This window comes from Oncorhynchus mykiss, chromosome 3, assembly GCF_013265735.2.
Source record: "Oncorhynchus mykiss isolate Arlee chromosome 3, USDA_OmykA_1.1, whole genome shotgun sequence".
In the NCBI taxonomy this organism is placed as follows: domain Eukaryota; kingdom Metazoa; phylum Chordata; class Actinopteri; order Salmoniformes; family Salmonidae; genus Oncorhynchus; species Oncorhynchus mykiss.
This window is the reverse complement of record NC_048567.1, coordinates 65,768,954-65,788,268: the sequence shown is the minus strand read 5'-3', so window position 1 is coordinate 65,788,268 and position 19,315 is coordinate 65,768,954. Positions and strand designations below refer to the sequence as shown.

Here is a 19,315-nt window from a genome sequence, read left to right as displayed (position 1 = left end):
TTTATTTTGAATACATTTGATAACATTTCTAACAACCTGTTTTCACTTTTTCATTGTATTTAATGCATTTTAGAATAAGGCTGTAACGATGTGGAAAAAGTCAACGGGTCTGAATACATTCCGAAGGCACCGTATGTCCTCCTTTCTGCAGTTACTGCACCTGCTCATTGGAAAATATTAATCAACAGGAAGACATGCTTAATTTAACAATTAGATGGCTCCTACTGCCTTCCAATCTGACGTAAGATCCCTCACTCGGTATGTGTTGTGTGTGCTCGCACCGTTGAGGATATGACTGAGATGTTCCACTGACTCGACTATGACAGATCCTCCTGCATTCTTATCCTATGTCCACTGAGTGTTTCTCCATGGACACAGCACCTAAACAAGGCAGCACTAGCTAGTTCTGTTCAGACTCCTGGAACTACAGCTGCTGCACAGGACTGCTGGTGGCAGCAGGTCTATTATTACCATTTTATATTTGAGATCCTTCAAAGTAACCACCCTTTGCCTTGATAGCAGCTTTGCATTCTCTCAACCAGCTTCATATAATGCATTTCAATTAACAGGGGTGCCTTGTTAAAAGTTCATTTGTGGAATTTCTTTCCTTCTTAATGCATTTGAGCCAATCAGTTGTGTTGTGACAAGTTAGTGGGTAGTATACAGAAGATAGCCCTATTTGGTAAAAGACCAAGTTCATATTTTGTCAAGAACAGCTCCAACAAGCAAAGAGAAACGACAGCCCATCATTACGTTAAGACATGAAGGTCAGTCAATCCAGAAAATGTCAAGAACTTTGAATGTTTGTTCAAGTGCTGTCGCAAAAATCATCAAGCACTATGATGGAACTGGGTCTCATCAGGACCGCCCGCCATAGGAAAGGAAGACCCAGAGTTATCCTCTGCTGCAGAGGATAAGTTCCTTAGAGTTACCAGCCCCAAATAAAATGTTTCAGAGTTCAAGTAACAGACACATCTCAACATCAACTGTTCAGAGGCTGCGTGAATCAGGCCTCCATGGTCAAATTCCTGCAAAGAAACCAATACTAAAGGACACCATTAAGAATTAGAGACTTGCTTGGGCCAAGGAACACGAGCAATAGACATTACACCGGTGGAATTTTTGATTTTATGTTCCAATTGCTATGTCTTTGTGAGACGCAGAGTAGGTGAACAGATGATCTCCACTTGTGTGGTTCCCACCGTGAAGCATGGAGGAGTTGTGATTGTGTGGGAGTGCTTTGCTGGTGACACTGTCGGTGATACATTTAGAATTCAAGGTACACTTTACCAGCATGTCGACCACAGCATTCTGCAGCGATACGCCTCCCATATGGTTTGCGCTTAGTGGGACTATCATTTGTTTTTCAACAGGACAATGACTAACACACATCCAGGCTGTGTAAGGGCTATGTGACCAAGAAGGAGAGTGATGGAGTGCTGCATCAGATGACCTGGACTCCACAATCACCCAATCTCAACCCAATCGAGATCGTTTGGGATGAGGTGGACCGCAGAGTGAAGGAAAAGCAAGTGCTCAGCAACAACACTTTTTTGGTTACTACATGATTCCATATGTGTTATTTCATAGTTTTGATGTCTTCACTATTATTCTACAATGTAGAAAATAGTCAAATAAAGAAAAACCCTTGAATAAGTAGGTGTGTCCAAACTTTTGACTGGTATTGTACATGGAATGGAAGTTGTTACTGTGTACTATGATAAACATTGAAACCATGTTCAGTTTTGCAGCTAGGAGATGAGTCGCACCTAGTGGGTTGTGGGAAATGTAGTCTTACCTTCCAGACTGCCTGGTTTCTCAGCGATGCGGATCTGTCTCTCTGGGACGACAGGCTCACCCTCCGAGTTGCCAATGTCGGCAGGGATTAGGGGCAGGCTGGCGCGCTCCTCTTCCTCAGAACGAGGGTAGTAGAGAGGAAGCAGCTTCCTGTATGTAGGCTAAGACACATATACAAAAACAAATGTTACACAAACATAAAAAAATAATGCCATAAAATAGACAGCACATGCAGTCTAACACAAAAACCCTCAGTTTCCCCAGACTGATATAAAAATAATAAACATACTCCTTATCAATAAAATAGTTGGTCTGTTGTGTCTGCCTTCTTTTGACATGAATAATTACCTCCTACTGGAACACTCATGTCATCTTTGAAATATTTTACGTTCTCTACGAATAACAAATTAGTGAATAATCACAATAAACCATGGAAACATGGCCTTCGAAACACAGCTCCAACATTACCTTGAGTTCAGTTACACTACAGAAAATGTTGGTTGCCCTAAGAATAAGCCAGTACATTTATGTGCACATAAACCTAGGAATGTGTAAAACATCGAAGGTATGTGCAGAGAAGAATATAAGAACATACCTCTTCCGTATCCGTCACAGCGAACACCACCATCTCTATGCTCTTTCCATGGTTCTCGAGAAACCTGCGGACCGTTCCTGCAAAAAAACAACAGTTACACACTCCAGAGACACAGTCATATGTTTCACATAGGTCAGGGGTCATGGATGAGTTATGAAACATCATGCCAGTGTGAATAGTTGCAAGGCTGGAAAGTGTTGATTGTTTGAAATATCTGGGATTAAGTATTGATTCTGAATCTTTTGGAAAGCATATTGATTATATTAGAAAAACAGTTAACTATAAGCTTTGTTTACTATACAGATCTATTCATTGTATTACTATATCCATTTAAAAGACCTTAGTAACCGGAATGCTGCATCCTATCATAGACTATGGTGACATCATCTACCAAAACACAACCAAGACCTTACTTTTGCGAATTAGATTTAATTTATAACATATCTTTGCCGATTCATTATTGGATGCAATTATAAGACACATCATTAAACAATGTATGAATCACTTATTCAAACAGAAGACAACTGCATTGGTACCAATTTATTTTGAAATCTATCAACTTAAAAAATGTCCTTGTTTATATATTAAGGAACACCTAACGATACAAGACTCACAGTACTGCTTTCGACAACAGCAGCATTTACAAATGCTAAGGGTACTTCATGAGATTGGCATAATATCCTTCAGATACAAACTGACTAGAATCATTTACCTATAGAAATCAGTACATTAATAATTATTGAATTAATATAAGAAAGCCCTTTTTTAAATGCGAAGAACAAACTGTTCTTAACTAACAAAAACATCACCAAGTGGAGATTTGTGTGTGTGTGTCATATATATATATATATATATATATATATTACACACACACACACACATCAAAAACTGTAGCAGTTGTATTGGTAGTTGAATTGATATTTGTAGCAGTAGTTTTTATTAGTTGTATTTGTAGATCTACAACTTTTAATTTGCTGTTAATGTAAGTTTAATAAAATATTATTAGTTAATTGTTATTGTTAGTAGTCAACCATTTTTTCAACAAGTTCATATAAGGAAACCAGTCCATTTAAATAAACAGAAATACTCCTCAGTTTCATTAGTTGTCCGGGAGGCTGATATCAGATGATCCCACAGGTAAAGAAGCCGGATGTGGAGGTCCTGGGCTGGTGTGGTTACATGTGGTCTGCGGATGTGAGCCGGTTGGACATAATGCCAAATTCTCTTAACGATGCTGTAGGCGGCTTATGGTAGAGAAATGAACATAAAATTCTCTGGCAACAGCTCTGGTGGACATTCCTGCAGTCAGCATGCCAATTGCATACACCCTCAAAACGTGAGACAGCTGTTGCATTGTGTTGTGTGACAAAACTGCACATTTTAGAGTGGCCTTTTTATTGTCCCTAGCACAAGGTGCACCTGTGTGATTATCATGCTGTTTAATCAGATTCTTGATATGCCACACCTGTCAGGTGGACGGAGTATCTTGGCAAAGGAGAAATGCTCACGAACAGGTATTTAAACAAATTTGTGCACAACATTTGAGAGAAAAACTTTTTGTGCATATGGAACATTTATGGGATCTTTTACTTCAGCTCATGAAATATGGGACCAACACTTTACATGTTGCGTTTTTTTTTTTTTTTTTTTTGGTCGGTATTTGTACGCATGTATATATACACATGTCAGAGATGGGAAACTGGCAGCCAATTTCCAAAAGACAAAAATAAATATATGTACCCAGTATATTTTTGTCTCCACCCCATGGAAAAATGAGTAGAATTGCATGAAATGTGTTATAAAAATGCTAAATGTTCTCTACACCCCTTGGGAGGGAGGGTTGTATTGGTAGTTGTAGCAGTAGTTGTATTGGTAGTTGTAGCAGTAGTAGTATTGGTAGTTGTAGCAGTTGTATTGGTAGTTGAATTGATATTTGTAGCAGTAGTTTTTATTAGTTGTATTTGTAGATCTACAACTTTTAATTTGCTGTTAATGTAAGTTTAATAAAATATTATTAGTTAATTGTTATTGTTAGTAGTTGCCATATTATTCTTTCTAAGTATTGTTTGTTTGTTTGTTTTAGTTTATTTCATTAGGATATTCTTGAAAACGAGATGTTGCATCTCAAGAGATTTCATCCTGCAAAATTTCTAACAAATAAATAATAGTTCAAAGCCACATATGAGCTACTTAAAATGATGTGACAAGGTGTAGGGTACGCTACTGTATAAGAGATCATTATTAGTGAATGTGTGCGTGTCTTACTGAAGGCGATGTGTGTGGCGTCCTCTAGTGCGTATCCTCTCTTAGTTGTGCTTACCACACAGAAGGCCACAGATGCCATGGCCTGCTCTCTGCAAAGACACAAACATCAGCTCTCACACAACTCCACATACTAACAGTACACACCACAACCCCCATTCAATTGACAGTACAGTACACACCACAAACACAGTAAATTGACAGTACAGTACACACCACAAACACAGTAAATTGACAGTACAGTACACACCACAAACCCCATTCAATTGACAGTACAGTACACACCACAAACCCCATTCAATTGACAGTACAGTACACACCAAACACAGTAAATTGTTTTTACAAAAAACATGAGGTTAATGGTCAGTAAGGGAGCACCTGGCGCTCCACACAGACGTGTTTTGTGGGGAGTAAACACGTGTGTGTGAACAAGCTGTGATGTAATCAGCAGGCCTGCTGTCCCAGTCACACCTAGCGGAATGCCAAATGAACACGAGGTGGAACACATAGAACAATGTGTTGTACTTATGCAATACAGTCAACTTCATGTAGACTAATGATGAGTTAATGTCTTACTTGGCGAGCTGCATGACGTTCCTATAGCAGCTGTACAGTGAGCTCTCAGCAGCCGTCCTGTACTTGGCTTTGTACTTGGGGCCCACCGTGTGGATGATAAAGCGTGCCGCCAGGTTAAAGCCTTTGGTCATTTTCGCCTCGCCTGTCCGACATCCTGTGGATAAACACATACAGGTAATACAAGAGTATATCCCACACAGAACACACAAATATAACATTATTCACCATGAACACAGCCTTGAAAGGGATTTGCATAGCAACACACACAGCAACAAGACCCAATCTAACACTTTTTCCCCCCGTTTGAATATTAGCAAGTGGTATAAAAAGCTGGCAGTAATGTGTTTGTCTCCAGTGCTCACATGATGTTAACACATTACATTAATTTTGACAGCATAACACAAGGTCATTTTCAGTAGACACAAACCAATAGAATTTGGACAACGAAAATAAGCATTCTGATTGATCAAGTTGATATAGTACCTCATCCATGTCAAAATATTTTCTCTTGTTTTGTACGTTGTCCTTGACCTGATAACTCAGTGGTGCCCCCTACCGTTCAGTTTGAGCAGCTCATCTCGAAGCTCAGGCCCAGCGTGTAAGAGGATGCTCTCAGAGATGGGGTTTTTGTCCGTCAGAGTCTCGTTACTCGTGTTGACAATCGCTGTGCAGTTCAGCAGGGCCACGTCGCCATTACTTGAGAGGAGACAGCAGAAAGAAAGAGGGTTAGATATTTTAACTCTGTATTGGTCGTACAGTGTGAGGTTGGAGCTTGCGTATCTCTCTTTGACATTCATGGATGATTTACACAACAGTTTAAGTTTGACTACAGGTGTGTTTACGGAGTTAAGATCCTGCCCACAGGGCTTTGCAGGGCTCTACAGTGCGACCATTTTACTCGCTTATGCGCCTAAATATTTTACTGTGCGACCTGGTATTTGTATTTAGGAACACCAGTGTGCCTAGAAAAATGAAGGATTCTAGCTATAACACCTCAAATATGTCACTTTGCTCCTAAATTGCTTTGTGTGCGCTTACATTTTTCAACTTAGGCGCACACGTGCTCCTTGTAAAATAGCCCTGCTTTGTCATACTCTAAAAGGGGAACTACTCAAGCAGTTAAGTTGGTACTGAGTCATGACATCCTTAGTCTTCAGTCATTGAGAAATAAGCCTATGACAACCTCGACACTGGAGTGCAGATCAGTAGACAGCCGAGCTACTGAAACAGAAAAGAAGACGCACGATCAGGTTTACAGTGATGTTTCACTTCACTTAAATGCTGGAGCTTGCAAACAGCCAATGGACAGGTCATAATGATTTATTCCTCACTACATCGGCATAATCACAACGTTTGGCTGTGAACAAGCCTTGTTGTACACACCTTCAGGGGTTAAAGCAAAAATAAACCCCATGAATGAAACTTAAGTCGAGCTCAGATCGATTGTCTGCGGAGCCAAGTTAAGCACCCCTTTCATGTAAAAAAAAGTAATGACCATCATACCTTTAGGGAAAAAGGATAATTTTGTACATGTATTAAACAGAGTTTGACCAATCCCAGTCCTTTTCAATTGAAAAAATATGTAGATCCTAACAAAAAAAAATCTTCACAAAAAATCCATATGATGAAAATCCATCGCAGTGACGGAGAACTTTAACCCCTGCACTTGGAGTGATCGTTGTTGATCCTTGTGCAAAGGGAGTGCAAGTCAATCAAGACACTGTGTCAAGTCCTGAAAATGCTGACAAATCAGGAAAAGAAAAGTGATTTTCCTAAGACCTGTGTAAAAAGGCCTTAGTTCAGTCCAGTCTGTTCCTTTAACAACAGCAGGAATGTGAAGAGGGCTTGAGGCCACCTGGGTACAAAGGTCTTACTGAGAGACTCCTACTAGTGGAACCTCTAGACACATCATGTGCTCAGCCTCGCTCCACAAAGAGGATCTATGAGGTAGGGTCTAGAATGCCCATGTGGAGAGAGAGAGAGAGAGGTGCATGGAGCAATAACAGAATCACAAGGCAAAAGAAGCCAGGGATTCAACTTGAGAGACCTTATTGCTGTCAACAAAGGCATTTGATAAGAGTTTGACGATTATGAACGTATGAGAAAATGAGAGACCCCCGAGATAAAGAAAAAAAGAGAGAATGCGAGAGAGCAAAAGAGAGACCAAATGATAGGGAAGTGGTATTAGAGATAGAGGTCCAGTCAGTGTGCATACTCACTAGAGCACGATCTTCCTGTTGATGTCCTCTCTGTAGGGAAAAGGGGAGGGGAAGGCCTCCTGGCTGACCAGGCTGTCGGTATACTCCTTCTCTGTCTCTTCTCCCTCAGAGTCTGGCTGCCGCTCCCAGGTGGACAGAGTCTGTACCTCCACAAACTGAGAGCGTGCTCCCAGAGGATCCATTCCTGCACTTCGCTGGCCTACACCTCAATGCTCCCCACTGTAAACAAAGCCAGAGAAATACATAAAGTGCATATATCAGTGTGCATTGTCCAGGAGCCAAATAGGAACAGTTATGACAAGGACCAGGAGACAGTCACAAGTGGTGAATACATTTGTGTTTACAAATGGTCTGGTGGTTTCAGTGTTCATCATCCAGTAGGTTAAAAGTAGAAATAACAACCCATTTTGTAGAGCAAAAGCATTTTAAAACAATCAAAGAAAGGCTTTGTTCTGACAGATTAAAATTACACTGAACAAAAATAAAATGCAACATTTTCAAAGATTTCACTGAGTTACAGTTCATATAAGGAAATCAGTTTATTTCAATAAATTCATCAGGCTCTAATCTATGGATTTCACATGACTTGGAATACAGTTATGCGTCTGTTGGTCACAGAAGTAGGGGAGTGGATAGGGTTGCACATTTTGGGGAACATTCAGAGGTGGAAACTTTCCATAGGAATATATCGGAATTAATATTAATACCATTTAAATGTAAATGTTTTTTGCATTGGATATATTTACCATATCATATGGAGACATAAGGTAAACGGTTTATGTTTCTAAGTAGACATAATTGCAAATGATTAAATCCTTCCAAAATAAATAAATAAAACGATTTAGTTTCAAATTGAAATTGGTTGTCTTCCTCTCAGGCTTCCATGTCTTCTCCCTGGACCTCTTCAATGTCCACCTCTTGAACATCAGACTGAGGCCTCATCTTCACTGTCACTTTCCAACCTTGTTAAGGATGGCTTGTCAGGCTTTTAAAGCCTCAAATTTGCCCAGATGGCCACCAATTTGTCAACCCTTGTATTGGTCAGCCTGTTGTGTTTTGGTGTGTGTGTTCCCAAACGAGGACCAGCTGTGCTCTGAGGCGGCTGATGTTGGTGGGATTTGAAGGATGATGTAGGCAACAGGGGAAAGATTCTCAGATCCACTAAGTCCCTTCCACCAGGTGGCTGATAAGATATGTTGGCATGACTGTCATATTGTATCTCCACCCCAAAGTCCTTGCTTGGAAGTGTACTTCGCCAGACTGCCAAGAACCTTACTCTCATCCAGGCCAAGGTGGCGAGACACGGTAATGATGATACCATGGGCCTTGTTCCTTGCACCAGACAGGATGCTCTTGCCAGCATACTTGGCGTCCAACATGTACGCTGCGGCATGTATGGGCTTCAGGCAGAAGTCTTCACGCTTTTTGATGCATTTCAGAACTGCTTGGAGCAACAGTGAAGTTGGCAGGGCAGTACGGATTTATTCTCTTACATCTGCAAGCAGAGTCTGAACATCAGACAGGATGGCATCGTCTCCCTCAATCCGTGCAATGGCTACTGCTATAGGTTTCAGGGGTTTCAGGCTGCTTACCACTCTCTCCCAAAATACATCATCCAGGAAGATCCTCTTGATGGGGCTGTCCATATCGGCAGACTGTGATATGGCCATTTCTTGGAGAGACTCCTTCCCCTCCAGGAGACTGTCAGACATGATGACATCACCACCCCAACAGGTGTTGCTGGGCAGCTTCAATGTGGTGCTCTTATTCTTCTCACTTTGCTTGGTGAGGTAGATTGCTGCTATAACTTGATGACCCTTCACAAACCTAACCATTTCCTTGGCTCTCTTGTAGAGTGTATCCAACCAATTGTTCAGTGCCATGATGGCATTGAGAAGCAGATTCAATGCATGAGCAGCACAGCAAATGGGTGTGATGTGAGTGTAGGACCCCTCCACTTTAGACCAAGCAGACTTCATGTTCGCAGCATTGTCTGTCACCAGTGCAAATACCTTCTGTGGTCCAAGGTCATTGATGACTGCCTTCAGCTTTTCTGAAAATGTAGAGACCGGTGTGTCTGTTGTCCCTTGTGACTGTGCTCTTGTAGTGTGGGCTCAATAGCATCTCATTAGAGTGCAAGATCTTCAGAATCAGCTGTACATGTGATGAGAGTGCACTGCACATGTGATGGAAGAATGCACTGTGCATGCAGAGGTTTGCAATTCTATTGAGTTGGGGATAGTTAACCAAAATATGCCACAAGCCCTAGAATTGCCTTACATGTATCCCACAAAAAAGGTTAACTGTTATAAGCTAAAAAATGTTAAAATGAATTTAAGCTAAATTCCCCAAATTCCAGGGCGTAACTTAATTTACTGGAAAGCTTCTGAACATTTGCTACCCTAGGCGTGTATCAGAAGACCAGTCAGTATCTGATGTGATCACCATTTGCCTCATGCCGTGCTTTATCAGGCTGTTGATTGTGGCCTGTGGAATGTTGTCCCACTCCTCTTTAATGGCTGTGCTAAGTTGCTGGATCTTTTATTTCAGCTCATGGAACCAACACTTTACGTGTTGCGTTTACATTTTTGTTTAGTGTAGTTCTAGACAGTAATAAATTAACCGGTTGCAGGACTTCTGTAACTTCTAGTCTACAACCTGCCAAATAAAGCCTATCACCTAAATAGCAGAAGCCAAATTTGTCAGTAGACATTTTATTATGTTTGAAATATTCTGATTGCATTTTTGGGAGGTTAGGTGGCAGTTAGATCAAATTGGGTGAATATGGCAAGCAAGGTCTGACTAGGTCCGACTCATTACTGTTACATTAGTGCACCTAAACAGACAGGGAATTTGAATGGACCATAAGGACTCGATGAAATGCAGAATGAAGACAAAATATATACTAGCTAATTTTCATAACTTGAAAAAAAAAGTATACATTTGTGTTTACTGAAGCATGGTCAAACATTTCCTAGTGTTTTAGCTTGTGACATTACTCATATTATGTTATTACCATTTGAACGGTTAAATAGGCCCTATTTATGGGAAAAACATCAAATGAGAACATAAAATGTGTCGTCATCACCAACCATGGAGTTCGAGCTCAGCTGACCATCACATACATTACCAGTGCAGCGTTTGCTTTCGTTTTACTTTGATTCGCAAATAACCTGCTAGCACGGCAGCAAATAGTAGCAGGTCGAAAAAGGGAAGGAAATCAAATATGTATTTATCTAGCTAACGTTAGGTAATCAGAAGAAACATTTACACCTACCCGTTTTCCTTCGTCCACGAATATGTTGTCTACTCCGAGCAGGACTGAATTACAAAAAGCATCGAATGCAGGGAGTCTTCATGATTTTGTTATGATCACAAACATGGCAAAACTTGATTTGATCAAGCCAATTCCCATCGCACAGTCACGTTTACTATAGTTAGGCGAGTACCTGATCAGCTGATTCACTACAAAGAACCCAAACACGCATAACAATCCCTTCCGGAATAATGCCCAGGGATGTACAATAAATCCCAATATTTGTGTAAAACGCATAGTACAGCATTCAGAGGACCTATTAGAATTGCAGCTATCGGTAAGTAAATCCTCGAGAGCATTTTCTATATTGTAGGTAAATGTATGCATTTAGATATACGGTCAAATATATGGCATAGAGCAGAGATATTTTGTAATAAAATAAACAACAACACAAGAAGCAACCCCATAAAACAGACTAATGTAATAAATCCAAAAACTAGTTACTGTGACTGATCGATAATTCAATTGCAATTGAACAAGATTATAAGTACAATAATCATAACAACATATTTAAAATATACGTATTTTCTGCCTCTCTGTGTTTATGTGTTTCTGTATTTAAAAAAAAATATCTGTTTTATAGTTTGTGTTCGACTACATATGTGTTTGATTAGTAAGGTCTTCCTCGTGTGCCCAGAAGACAGAAAACGGGTTTCCACTAGTTACCATAGCCCCCCCCCCCCCCCCCCCCAAAATATATATTGTTATATCGTAAAAATGAATGAAAACAAAAATAAGCTTTTTGGTCTTAATTTAAGGTTAGGGTTAAGCTTCCTGAAGGCTTCAGAGCTTTCACAAAATTCTGCTAAAAAACGGTGAATTCCTTAGAGCTTCATTATCGGTTCACAGTGCACATTAGGGATATATGCTGGTCAACAATAAACAGCAGCGTATGATTATCAAATATACATGTTTTCTCTTTACTGTTTTCATCAAAACTCCGTGGCTCAGCGGTAAATCGTTGACTTTAGTAGGGCCAGTTGGAACACCAGCAGGTTTACATAATGCTTCCATGTTTTGCTTTCAGGATTACTATTTTTCTAAAACCGAATCTATGGCATTATTTCGGATGCTTAAGACATAAGCGATACTATACTAAATAAAACGATTTATTTGAACAACAGTGCAGAAAGTGTGGTTTCACATACATTTATTTTAAATAGAGTGCCTTCAGCAGTATTCGACCTCATTACCCTCACGTCCCTGAATGTTTCATTGTTCCCTACTCTACCTGCTAAACTACCAATTAGGTGAAATGATATAAGTACAGTGTCCAATAGAGGTCGGTGTTTGGTTTATTGTCATACATTTCTCGGATCGCTAACATGATGTGTATTTTTCTCTTCTCTGATCTTTCCTACTTTTCCCCATCCCTCTCTTTCGTCAGGGCTCTGACGCGGTGCTGGAGGTGTTCAGTGTGCTGCCAGGACGAGGTGGAGAGGGTGATGGCCAAGAAGCTGAAGAGAGCCAAGAAGAAGGCCAGGTAAGTCGCAGACAGAGTAGAGATCACGCTGTCACTACAGCCATGGCAAAAACCAGTCTGCAGATGTAGTTCAAGTTGGGACATTCGTCAAACATGTGTGGAATCTAATTCCAATGAAACTAAATACTTCAAATGTTTATATATACAGTTATGATGATTACATTTGTGAATATATAAAGATGAGGTGCTGCTGCCCCCTCGTGTAGGGATGTGCAGGGTGCAGAGGAGTAGGAAGCCCCAGAGCCTGTGGTGAAGAGGAAACTGGCTTATGAGATTGTGAGACTGACCAACATCAAGGCCTCTGCCAAGATTAGGTACACACACACACACACACACACACGAATGCATACTCTCACACACTCAATCAACCAACCAACATTTTGTGTCACTTTATATCCTAGATGGGTGGACTGCCTGCTGTTTGCGGGTGGGGAGTTGAAGGTAGCCATGCTGCTCCAGAACAACACAGTGGAGCCTTACAGCCTCAAGACGTCTGATAAGAACCCCACGGGCACTAAGATCTCCAGGCTCGCCCTGGGAGACCAGGGTGCCCGCACATTGGCCTTCAGCTCAGACAACATTGCTGTCCCTTCCGCCTCTCCGGGGACACTGTCAAAGTCTGGAACAGGTAGAAACATCAGGTCACACAGCGCTAGGATTGACCTGACCATGGGGTTTCACTGTATAAGTTAAATCTAGTTAATTAAAGCTTTAGGCTTTCCAGCATCTTTAAAAGTTTACATATATTATGACACCTAGACACATATTATAAGAAGTTTTCTTCATTCTGAATGGGTGTCGTAACAAGTTCCAAGTTCCTCTCTGTCACAGGTCTACCCTGCAGGTGATTCGCACCATGGCGTGTGAGTATGCCCTCTGCTCCCTGTTCGTCCCTGGAGAAATGCAGATGATCCTAGGAACCAAGGTAACACACATGCATGCACACACTAACATACACCAAACTTCTGCAGATGTGTATTATCCAGTATTGGACTATTGTGTGGAACTCAGGCTTACCGAGAGAGGACTCTAGTCTAGTCTGTTTTATTATGAGCAGTGCCATTGAGGACTTTTGCCATGTTGGCGCTGCCCATGCTCTCACAGACGCCATAGTGGGACAGATACAATGATGTAATGTCTATGGGCTAACCAAGTCTGTCTCTCTCCTCTCCTGTCAGAGTGGTAAGATTCAGATCTTTGACTTGGCATCAGGAACCCTCCTGGAGACTGTCAATGCCCATAACGGAGCTCTGTGGACCATCTGTCCGTCTCCTGATCAGGTACTGTCTGTCTGTCAGGATCTACCTGTCCATGTTCAACATCATCCACAATACATGTAGAGTGTTCATGGATCTCATCCTCTAAAGTGCCAATCTCCATTACAACTCCAAAGTTTCCCTTATCTGTAGATAAAAGCCCATGGACAAGTCCACGTTTACAGAGTGATGCTGAGACTCACTTTAAAATCTACAGTATGTCAAACAAAAACCAATGTTTTAAAAGTTAAACAAACCATACAACTCTATGCACAATGATTACTTTGAACAATTTCCACATATTTTTTTTACAAAAGCAAATTTACTTGAAGAACAGTATGCAGATGCAAAGTTTGGTAGCAAAATGACATTACCAAACTTTGCATCTGCACTTTGTTTGACATACATTTTAAAGTCTCAATATCACTCCTTTACCGTGGGATTGCCCCCATACAATACAATCCTTCCCATTTGCTCTGACTGTTTATTTGACTATTATGTTATTTCCTCAGAGGGGATAGTGACGTCAGAGTTTCAGCTGATTAAGGATGGAGAGGCTGCACAGAAGTAAGCCAAGATGTATTCCTTCTGTTTCACATACTGTCAATAACACAGTAATGCTGTTTTATACTAGAGGCAAAGAAGTTCTGTTGTCCAGGCAGGTACTAGTGATCCCAGGCTGCATGGTGTTATTCAGGTGAGCTTCTATGGAGTGAGCCCTTGACTGGAGTTTGTGTGTGTGTGTTGCAGGAGGCTGACGATGAAACGCATGCGTACACTGCAGCTGGATGAGGATGTGTTGCATGTGTGAAATATTCTCCTGACCAGAGATTGTTGGCTGTCTCCCTGCTGCACTGTACCGTCAAGGTCTTCTACACTGACACACTCAAGTTCTTCTTCTCTCTGTATGGACACAAGCTCCCTGTGTTCTGCCTGGACATCTCTCATGTGTGTACCAGTACTCAATCTGGCAAACCAATCTAAACTAAAAACGAATGTAATGTGTGACGGTAGATGAATATAGAATGTGCATGGTTAAAGTTGCTGTGTGTTATGTGTGTCTAATCTGTCTTGACTCTGAATGTTACTTCTTCTCCACCTGTCAGGACAGTGCCATGATAGCAACCGGTTCTGCAGACAGAAACGTCAAGATCTGGGGTCTGGATTTTGGGGACTGTCACCGATCTATGTTTGCCCATGATGACAGGTACAGAAAATGTATAACCTAATGTTAATATGAATATATAATATACTGCCAGAACACATCGTCCTAAGCCGTCAGACATATGGTCAGTGTAAATGGCTTAATGTGGACGCTTTACCAACGGTCTCATATGATATCATTTAATATACGTTGACTTCACTCTCCCCATTTCCAGTAAAATATTTAATTTAATCTCCAGTTTCAGAAACACTGTCCTAGTTAGCCACCTCTGACCGATGACATCACCCCACCTGCTCTTTCATGTCGCCGTTTTGTCATTTCTCATCTGCTTTCCTTTTCCTTCTCCTTCTTTCTTTTCTCAGCATCATGTACCTTCAGTTTGTTCCCAAAACCATCTGTTCTTCACAGCGGGGAAGGAAAAGAAGATACAACAATAAGATGCAGTCAAGTTTGAGCACATCCAAACTCTAGAGGTGACATTCACTCCCATGCTGTTACATTTCCCATATGGAGAGGAGGCCTCGAGTTCCATTATTAAAAATGTGTTGAATATTGATGATTGGCAAGCAATTATGTGACCTAAAAGCGCCCTTTCCCATCGGAGTGACTTAATTTATTATTATTTATTTCAAACAGTGGAAGTATAAAGGTGTGTTTTCTCTGTGTCGTTTCTCTCTCACTGACGTCTCGTGTGTCTCACAGGTTCCTGGAGAGACCAAAAGCAGCAGAAGTGGCGAAGAAGAACATAGAGACAGTCAAAGCTGTGTCATGACTTTACTTTCATTAATCTGATTATTGTTATTTATTTAATCATCTAACTATGTTTAATTGTAACCCAATTTAAATTAATCATGTAACAATTAACTAATTAGGATTTGGGGCACCACGGAAGAGGTTGTTTTAAGAGTTACCATCTCCGGAATTAAACTCTATAAGGTATATATCTATTACATCAATAAACAGCTGGAGATGGAGCTCTTATTAATCATTACCTCATATCATCATTCTGAACAGTCGTAAACTCAAGCATCTGCAAAAAACCCAGCCTTGCTAATGATTCAGTGCTACACAAATTGGTTTAATTATTTATTTACTAGCCAACTAAAAAATAACACAGAAGAAACATACACACTTACTACATGAGACAAAGGTCCCTAGCGGACTTTCACAATATGGCTTTTTATCCAACAACATGGAGAAAGAGAGAAAAAGACACTTATCGTCGATACATTTCAGGACTTTTCTCACATGAATCATATAGTTTGCACACGAACCGCCACCCGTTTGGAATAAGAAATCATGAATGTATTTACGTGTGGATGTCTTTGTCCGGCTTGTAGTCCTGAACAGAACTACAGAGTTCACTCGGTTCCATTCGATCCTGAAGCTGCTTATTTGAAGATAAGCCAGCTGTGCCGATGGTTCCAGTCATGTGATGAGAGTAGCGTACTACAATGTTTTGTCAAGGGTAGTAGGATGGTTTGAAGAGTTCAATATATTTTATTCGGGACAGCTAATCAGCTGTACCAGTGATTGTCTGAGAGGGTTTGTTTTCCTCTTCCTCCTCGTGTTGATAGTCAAGATTTGACCCACGATGAACATGAGCTGCAGCTTGCTGTTTCTCTGGTCTAAAGGAAGGTGAGTTTATTTCTTCACCTCGTGTTGAGGTTCAAAGTACCAACCATTTCATACCTATGTATGCATAGTTTATAGGAGATAGATTATCTTATACCTCCTAAAATCACATTCCTATCTTAACAACAATATTTTAAACATTTTTCATACTACATGCACAACGTATTGGATGGAAACTTGACAGATAAAGGGGATATACTTTCCAAGTTACAGTATTTTGTCCATACAGTTTTTAATGACATCACGAAAACGAAAAGCAATATCATTAGTTTTCCATAGCTCCCCACTGACCATTCCCCACGCCACATTATGTTACAAATATTGTTCCAGTATTCACGTTTGACCGAGTTAGAGTTTGTCGGGAAAAGTCTGTGAAACAGAGATTCCTTTGTTCATACTGGAGGGGAATAAAGAAAGTCTTCTCCTTAAATTTACGACAGGGTGTGGAGGTGTCAAAACCCCCACACCAGATCCCTCCTCCACTCTGCAGGTGAGAGAAGGTCTGTTATTGTCAGCCATTTCCAAGCTGATCTGTCCCATTGTGATCCTCACAGGACAGTCATGACAGCTGTGAGTCTCCACGTCAAGTAACTAGACTGCAGAGATGGAGAGGTTGTATGTGTGTAATCTGTAATGGTGTGTGTGTGTGTATACAGTATATGTGTCTCTCTTCAGGCTGAGCTTGTCATGAAGGCTCTGGAGCTGTACAGATCAGAGATAAGGAAAATGTAGGAGCATCAGCCTGCCAGTCAGCCGGCAAACAGTTGCCTCCAACTAAAGTCAATCTTATCCTTGTGGCCTTTGGAAACGTTTCTGTAAGTTTTTAATCCCACCTAAAATTATGATACGTGCATAGCCCAGGGTACTAGCTCCATTCCTCACTAATCGATCATGTAACCATTGTAACTACATCCTCTTCTGCCTCCCTTGCAGCCGTCTCACTATGTCATGGCACGTGATGAAGAAGGCCCATTCCAGTGAGCCAGAGGTGTCTCTGCTGGTCCTGCCGTTCCCCTACGTCCCAGACCTGCTGTCTCTCTTCAACAGCTATGTCCAGGATGGCCTGGAGGTCGAGCTAGTGTGCCGCTTCTTTCTGCTCAGGTATGCTAGCCTCCAACACAGGCTTCTCAAGTAGTGCGATAACCTGGGGAAGTTCTCCCTTTAGGATGATTATATAAAGGGATGGAGTCTAGATTCAAACTAGTTATGTGTTGCTATTTTGCATGGGTGGAGCTCCAAACAGAGGTGGTGTTTCCGAAAAAGAATTCTGACTTCAAACAAGTTAGATATCATAAGATAATGCTGCATAAGCTACTAAAACATTGTCCGACACACAGTAGGAAAAGAGGCATGGACAAAACAAGGAAAAACTAAATGGGAAAAACAAGGAAATGCCTCTCCTGAAGGAAAATTACATTTCTACTTACGGCCAATAAAATGCGAACGTTAACAGCCGGCGCTTCCATTGAAACGCACAATCCAATACTATAGTTTTCCAGACTTCCACTAGTCGAGTCAACAACACTATATTTGGAAGGATGACGTCTCGCGACGATGGACATGCTAACAAACAACATTACACTAATCATAAGTGTTTGTCAGTCAGTTGTTTGTGCATTTCTCTCACATCATTTCTGATGAAAACCTTGTAACTCTATTTTTGCTAATTTTCCTATTTTTCTTTTATATTTATATATATATATATATATATATATAAAAAGCTATGTACTCTGAACATTTCATGACTAAGACCAAGAAAATGTATTCACAATAGCTTCTGAAGTTTCATAATTGTATGTTTGTTAATGGGGAGAATATGGTCATTTGTTCAATTTGCTGAAAAGTTTCTGTTGTGGAGATATGAGGTTTACATCAGACACAACAATATGCAAATAACCTCACACAGGTGTGTGTGTCTGGTGTCTCTGTGGTACTTCCGAGTAGATGAGCCTCATGTCTGTCTGTGTCTGTCCTCACTGTGCTGGTTGGTCCTTATCTCTCCAGGGTCCACTTTGGCCAAATCTCCAGTAACCAGATGCTGCCAACCGTCATAGATGAGCTAAGAAGCAACACCCTCTTTAAAGTCTGAGAGTTCAGGGTAAGTCCAATCAAAGAATATACAAACATTTACTCCACAAGTCTTATCAAACTGTTTCTCGCCTTCTGCTCCTGGATGTTCTGGGGTTCAACAGTGCTGGTCTCCAGTTTCTCCAGGTGGAGGTCGAGAGCAAAGAGGACATCATGTTCTTTGCCGACGCCGCCTCGATGAGAAGCGAGAGAGAGAAGAGAGCTCTACTCATCATCGCCTGAATCACTCTCTCTCTAGAGGCTGGTAGGATGACCTATAGGAGGACGGGTTCATTGTAACTGCTGGAATGGAATTAATGGAACGGAGTCAAACATGTCATTTCCATATGTTTGTTTGATACTGTTCCGTTTATTCCATTCCAGCCATGACAATGAGCCCGTCCTCCTCGCACCAGCTTCTTCTGATATCTACCCCACATCATGACTAGTAGGCTACTGCAGGCAAGGCCTTTAGCAGAGATTTACACTGTTTAGTTTTATATTTCAACTGTTATAGGATCCTGATAGGACATAACACTGTTGTTCAATGACATGCTTCATTTCCTAAATAAACTGTGTCTGAGTCACTCATGTCAAGCCTCGCTTCCTCAGGTTTTACAGAACGCCTGTGAATTAATAAATCCACTGTGCCCTAACTCAAGTCAAAAGGAAGTAGTGTATGTATACACAGCAGATCCCTATGCAACCACAGTCTCGTATAAAACATATAAAACTCCATCTTAAATAGATACAATTCATGTTGGACTTTTCCCTCCCTGGCCGGTCTTAGTTTCCCGTCACATGGGGGTTTGACAGGTATGATTTAGGCCTGTTTCTCTGGGTTTTCCTGTATCACAGCTTAGGGGAGTGATTCAGGGCTGGATCAGGGCCAAACCGAAGTGGGCTTCAGGGGGATAGAGAGCGGTGTCCGATTTGTCACAGAC

At 41.1% G+C, this 19,315-nt stretch overlaps 1 protein-coding gene and 1 pseudogene across 1 annotated transcript in view; one reads left to right on the top strand and one right to left on the bottom strand.

Moving 5' to 3' along the window:
• Positions 1-11,073, bottom strand: part of LOC110520417 (ganglioside-induced differentiation-associated protein 2) — a 36,300-nt gene extending 25,227 nt beyond the window's left edge. Inside the window, exons 1-7 of the mRNA XM_021597727.2 lie at positions 10,727-11,073; positions 7,450-7,668; positions 5,787-5,926; positions 5,231-5,384; positions 4,658-4,746; positions 2,393-2,469; positions 1,799-1,958 (exon numbers count right to left, since the gene is read on the bottom strand). Of these exons, the coding sequence (XP_021453402.1) occupies positions 1,799-1,958; positions 2,393-2,469; positions 4,658-4,746; positions 5,231-5,384; positions 5,787-5,926; positions 7,450-7,631 (802 nt within the window). The 5' untranslated portion in view covers positions 7,632-7,668; positions 10,727-11,073. The remainder of the gene's footprint in view (positions 1-1,798; positions 1,959-2,392; positions 2,470-4,657; positions 4,747-5,230; positions 5,385-5,786; positions 5,927-7,449; positions 7,669-10,726) is intronic.
• LOC110504474 lies at positions 10,957-18,955 on the top strand (annotated as a pseudogene).
• Positions 18,956-19,315: the final 360 nt, after the last annotated feature.